Source organism: Sparus aurata, chromosome 17, assembly GCF_900880675.1.
Source record: "Sparus aurata chromosome 17, fSpaAur1.1, whole genome shotgun sequence".
NCBI classification, from domain to species: domain Eukaryota; kingdom Metazoa; phylum Chordata; class Actinopteri; order Spariformes; family Sparidae; genus Sparus; species Sparus aurata.
In genome coordinates, this window is record NC_044203.1 from 958997 (window position 1) to 964688 (window position 5692).

The 5692-nt window shown below is 50.6% G+C and overlaps 1 protein-coding gene across 1 annotated transcript; it reads right to left on the bottom strand.

The window, feature by feature from the left end:
• Positions 1-387: 387 nt before the first annotated feature.
• On the bottom strand, positions 388-4600 carry LOC115567150 (uncharacterized). The gene is made up of 3 exons (XM_030393441.1): positions 4407-4600; positions 3294-4336; positions 388-1739 (listed from the first exon to the last, which is right to left on the bottom strand). The coding sequence occupies exons 1-3, from the start codon at positions 4598-4600 to the stop codon at positions 388-390; spliced, it is 2589 nt and encodes an 862-aa protein (XP_030249301.1).
• Between the last annotated feature and the right edge of the window lie 1092 nt (positions 4601-5692).

A 5692-nucleotide genomic window follows, 5' to 3' on the forward strand; every position in this document is an offset into this window, starting at 1 on the left:
GGAGTGAATGTAGTTATGGGTAGGGGAGGTCGTAGGCTTGTGCGAAGAGGTAGGTTTTTAGGCGGGATTTAAATGTGGTAAGTGATGGAGAGTCACGGATGGGTTGGGGGAGAGAGTTCCAGAGTCGGGGTGCAGTTCTGGAGAAGGCTCTGTGTCCGAAGGTTTTGAGTTTGGTTGGTGGTATAGTCAGAGTGAGAGAGGAGGAGGATCGGAGGGCTTGGGAGGGGCGGTGGGGGATAAGGAGGTCAGACAGGTAATAATAATAATAATACATTTTATTTCATAGGCGCCTTTCTGTCACTCAAGGACACCTTACAGTAAACAAAGACAATTTAAGCCACAAAGTACACAAGAGAAGAAAACAGTAAAAATGGACAGAAAATTCATTTAACTAAGAAAGGTGATCTTAAACAGGTGTGTTTTGAGTTTGGACTTGAAATCAGATAGTGTAGTGATGTTCCTTATTTTGGGTGGCAGAGAGTTCCAGAGCCGGGGAGCAGAGCGGCTGAAAGCTCTGCTCCCCATCACGGGAGTGATGTGGTGGATGGAGGGGGTTCTGGTGATGACACGGGCAGCTGAATTCTGGACCAGTTGAAGTTTGTGCAGGGATTTGTGGGTGAGACCGGAGAGGAGGGAGTTGCAGTAATCCAGACGGGAAGTGATGAGACTATGGACGAGGATAGCAGTGGTATGGGGAGTAAGGGAGGGGCGGAGGCGGTTGATGTTGCGTAGGTGGAAGTAAGCAGACCGGGTGATGTTATTGATGTGAGATTGGAAGGAGAGTGTACTGTCGAGGATGACACCCAGACTCTTAACCTGTGGGGAGGGGGAAACAGAGCAGTTATCAATGATGAGGGGGAAACTGTCGGTTTTGAAAAGTGTTGACTGTGTGCCAATGAGAAGAATCTCAGTTTTGTCAGAGTTGAGTTTTAGTAGATTTGAAGTGAACCAGGATTTTATTTCAGTTAAGCAGTCGGTAAGGGAGGAGGGAGGGAGGTTGGAAGTGGGTTTGCTGGCGAGGTAGAGCTGGGTGTCATCTGCGTAACAGTGAAAAGTGATGTTATGTTTGCGGAAGATATTGCCAAGGGGAAGGAGATAAATGATAAAGAGGAGGGGCCCCAGGACAGAGCCCTGAGGCACACCAGAAGTGACAGGGGAAGGTTGGGATGTGAAGGTTTTGAGCTGGATGAACTGAGTACGGCAGGAGAGATATGATTTGAACCAGTTTAGAGGAGTATGAGTGATACCGAGGGAGGACAGTCTCTTGAGGAGGGTGGTGTGACAGATGGTGTCGAAGGCTGCACTGAGATTGAGGAGGATGAGAATGGAGAGTAAACCAGTATCAGCTGCCATGAGGAGGTCGTTGGTTATTTTTAAGAGTGCAGTTTCTGTGCTATGGAGAGGGCGGAAACCAGACTGGAACTGTTCGTACAGGTTGTTGTTGAATAAATGAGAATGGAGTTGAGTTGCTACTGTTTTTTCAAGAATCTTGGAAATGAAGGGGAGATTAGAGATTGGACGTAGGTTATTGAAGTTTGTGGGATCTGCACTGGGTTTTTTCAAAATTGGGGAAATTGCGGCAGTCTTGAATGGTGTAGGAACAGTTCCAGTGGAGAGAGAGGAGTGGATAATGGCAGAGATGAGAGGGACCAGGGAAGGGAGGCAGGCTTTGACCAGAACCGTGGGGAGAGGGTCTAGCTGACAGGTGGATGGCTTGGACTTGCGGATAAGATCTGAAATTTATGCGGAGGTGGGGAGCTGGAAGCAGGAGAAAAAGTGGGTAGGAGGAGGAAGTTCGGATATGACATTGAGGGTGGTTTGTGAGCTGAGATGTTGGTGGATCATCTGGATTTTCTGACTGAGGAAAGACATGATGGAGTTACAGAAAGCAGTTGAACAGAGGTGAGATGGTAGATATTCTGGGGCTTGGGTGATATTCTTGTACAGTGAGAATAGTGATTTAGTGTTACCTTTGTTGGAACAGATTATAGCAGTGTAATAATTGGATTTGGTTTGGGTAATGCAGTTCTTGTAATGTAACATATGATTTTTGTAAATGTCTTTGTGAATATGAAGTCCAGTTTTCCTGTATAGCCGCTCGAGTTGTCGTCCTTTAGCTTTCATAAGTCGAAGTTCGGGGGTAAACCAGGGAGCGGAAAGGGAGAAGGAGACAGATCTGGTTTTTAGCGGAGCAAGGGAGTTGAGTATCTGTTGGAGTCCAGTGTTGTAGTGTGAAACCAGCTGTTCGAGGGTGAGTGAGTTCTGAGTGGCCATGAGGGAGTCAATGCTGGAGGAGAGGGAATCTAAGTTAATATCCTTAATATTGCGAAAAGAAATGAGACGGGGGAGCTTGGTAGTGGAGAGAGAGAGTTTTACATTAAATGAGAGGAGGAAGTGGTCGGTTATGGGGAGTTCAACTGCAGTTAGATCGGAAGGGGAAACACCAGAGCAGCAGATTAAGTCCAGAATGTGACCCTTGGAGTGAGTGGGGGTATCGGTGTGCTGTTGAAATCCAAAACTGTCGAGGCAGAATGTAAAGTCTTTGGTAAGTGGGTTGTTGGTATTGTCCATGTGAATGTTAAAATCTCCCAGTACTATGTTGTTTGGTGAAAGGGTGGATAGGTGGGTGAGCAGAGCAGCAAAGTCATGTAGAAAGTCAATATTTGGTTTTGGGGGCTGGTAAACAGTAGCAATAATGGTGGGAGTCGGTCCAGAGAGCTGACAAACAGTGGATTCGAAGGAGGTGAAAGCAGGGGTAGGCACCGGCGAGACTTTCCACTTCTCGTGTTGGATTATTGCGAGACCCCCTCCCCGGCCGGTGCCACGGGGTTGACAGGTGTAAGTAAATGCCGGAGGAGTAGATTCGTTGAGTTGGGAGAGGTCGTTGGATTGTTGCCAGGTTTCAGTTAAACAGAAAAAGTCAAACTTATGGTCAGTGATGAGATCCTGGATAAGATGGCCCTTGCTCGTGAGTGAACGGATATTGAGTAAACCGAAGTTGACAGTGGTGCTTTCACAATTGGCAGTGCTACTAGCCGACCGGGGCAGGGAGGCTAGGACACTGTGGTCAACGGCCCGGCCAGTGTTGCGTGAAGGGGGACGGGAGTTGGACCAGATGGATTTTATGGGCTGAGTGGGAGGGACGGGGGCGCTAGAGAGCTGGACTGTGCTTTGTACTGCTGCTGGCATGGGGTGAGGAAGAATGTCAAAGGAGGGGGTGTGTGGTGTAAATAGTCAGTCACGTGTAGCATTATGTACGGAATATTGGATATTGGCTGCAAGCATGCGAGCACCTGTGGTGCTAGGATGGATGCCATCGGATTTAAAAAAGGAGGGGCCGTTCCAGAAGAGATTAAAATTGTCCGTAAAGTTAAGACCTCGGATGTAGTAGGCAGGTTTGAGCCAGGTGTTGAGCATTAATAATCTGGAGAAGCGCACGTCGCCGCGACCAAATGTGGGAATGGGGCCAGAAATAAAAACAGATTTTCCACAAGTGTGAAGGAAGTCCAGGAGGGAGATAAAAGCATGTTTTGTCAGTTCAGAGGCACCCCGAGCCGTGTCGTTGGTCCCTACATGCATAACTAGTCGGGTAATGGAGGACGGGAGAGACTGCAGCAGCCGAGGAAGTTTTTCCAGGATATCCAGGACTGTGGCACCGGGGAGACAACAGGTGGTAGCGTTGAAAAAGCGGATATTTCGTGTAATGGAGTCCCCAATGATCAGGGTGGTTGGTGGAAAGAGTGGGCGAGGATGAGGTTGAGCCGGGAGGGATGGTGGTGATCCAGCATCTGGGGCGTGTGCTGACGGCAGGATTGGCGACGGTGCCCGGCAGGACAGGTGTTGCGGTGGGTCGGCCGCCCCGGCCCCAGGAGGAAGAGAGTCCGCCAGCGACGTCGGGTGGCGCACGCCTCCAGAGCGTCGGAGAACGGCTTCCTTCAGGAATTTGCGGCGAGAAGTAGAGATGGTTGTCCTGGAAGACAAGCGATCCGTGACCGAAGCACAGCGGCTCCGGTCACCGGCAGGTAACGGCGGGGAGGAGCTAGCCTCGGGGGAGCTAACCTCCCTCACCGCAGGTGTAGGGCCAGCCATCCTGGACGTGGAGCCGCCCGAGACCGAGTCCGGAGCACCAGCGGTCGCAGGCGGAGAGGGGCCAGCGGCTCCCTGAAGCAGGCAGCCCCCGGAGCCAGGAGCCGTACGACCGCCAGCAGCCGTGTGTAGAGAGCAGGTGGCGGGGCCTCCCGGGACCGGGCGGAGATCTGGTTTGTCGGCCAGGGCGTCGAAGCGGTTGGAGAGGCTCAGGCGAGGAGGAGAGACAGTCGTATCCTTGGCTCCCTTTCTGCCGCGGATCACAACTTCAGCCCAGGATGACTGGAGGCTGGGGGTTGAGGAAGTGAAAGGCGGCGGACAGGTGGAGGTATCCCATGGAGCAGTATCCTAGAGGGCCGCTTTGAGTGAGCATGGATTGTTCATGGGCAATGTCCAGACAGGAGGTCAACAGGGCCTGTTTCTTCTGCAACTCCTGGGAGAGTCGACGGATGTCGTCTTTGAGGTCAGATATTTGTTTATTTGCTTTTATGAGGGTGGTGTTGTCGGAAGCCATGGCTGTCAAGTAGCTAGCTTCTTGCTAGCTAGCTTTACTGCACAAACTCACACACTCATGTAAAAAGAGTTCGCTGATTTTTCAAAAAGAGTTTGCTGATTTTTCAAAATGAACATATATTTACATATATTCGCTGTTCCTTTGGGAATAGGGGGAGGTAGGAGCCGACACTCCAGGCTCTTCCGTGGTAGTGCTTCTTACAGCGTAAGCTGTGTAAGCTATCTGTAAAGAACAACAAATATGTGTATACCTTTCCCTTAGACAGCTGCAGAAGTCTATCACAAAATAGCAGGCATCTCAGACAGTGAACGCATCTGGGGAAAAAGATGGCTTCGAAAAATAACACTGACGAATAAGGAATCGTGTGAGTCATCTATGCTCTGGACCATTTCAAAGGAGATAAGCCGCCGTGTGTGAGAGATGTTATTAACAGACATTACACTGCCGCCACATCTGAAGAAAGCAGTAAATGATTCAGTCGCTTCAGAGGACGAGATGCTGAGCTTCAGAGCGTTTTGTGTGGTGGCTGTGTTATCGTCTAGAGGAGTCCAGTCAGGTAGGGTGGGGCCAGGTGGTGGAGAGCTTTGAAGGTCAGGAGGAGTACACTGAAGTCAATGCGTTGTTTGATACGGAGCCAGTGGAGGGTGTAGAGGACGGGGGTGATGTGTTCACGGGACCGGGTGTGAGTGAGGAGGCGAGCAGCAGAGTTTTGGACCGTTTGAAGTCTATGGAGGGAATGAGAGGGGATGCCAGTGAGGAGGGAGTTGCAGTAGTCGAGACGTGAGGAGATGAAGGCGTGGATGATGGATTCAGCAGCAGGGCGGGAGAGGCAGTGTCTGATTTTGGCAATGCGGCGGAGGTGGAAGTAGGAGGTCTTCACAGTGGAGCTGACATGGGGATCAAAGGAGAGGGTGGGGTCAAGGATAATGCCAAGGTTGCGTGCCAGTGGGGAGGGAGAAATGATCGAGCTGTCAATGGTGAGTGAGATGGGTCCAGTTTTGTTTAGAGTGGATTTGGTGCCAATGAGGAGGAGCTCTGTTTTGTCACTGTTGAGTTTGAGGAGGTTCTGGGACAGCCATGTTTTTATTGCAG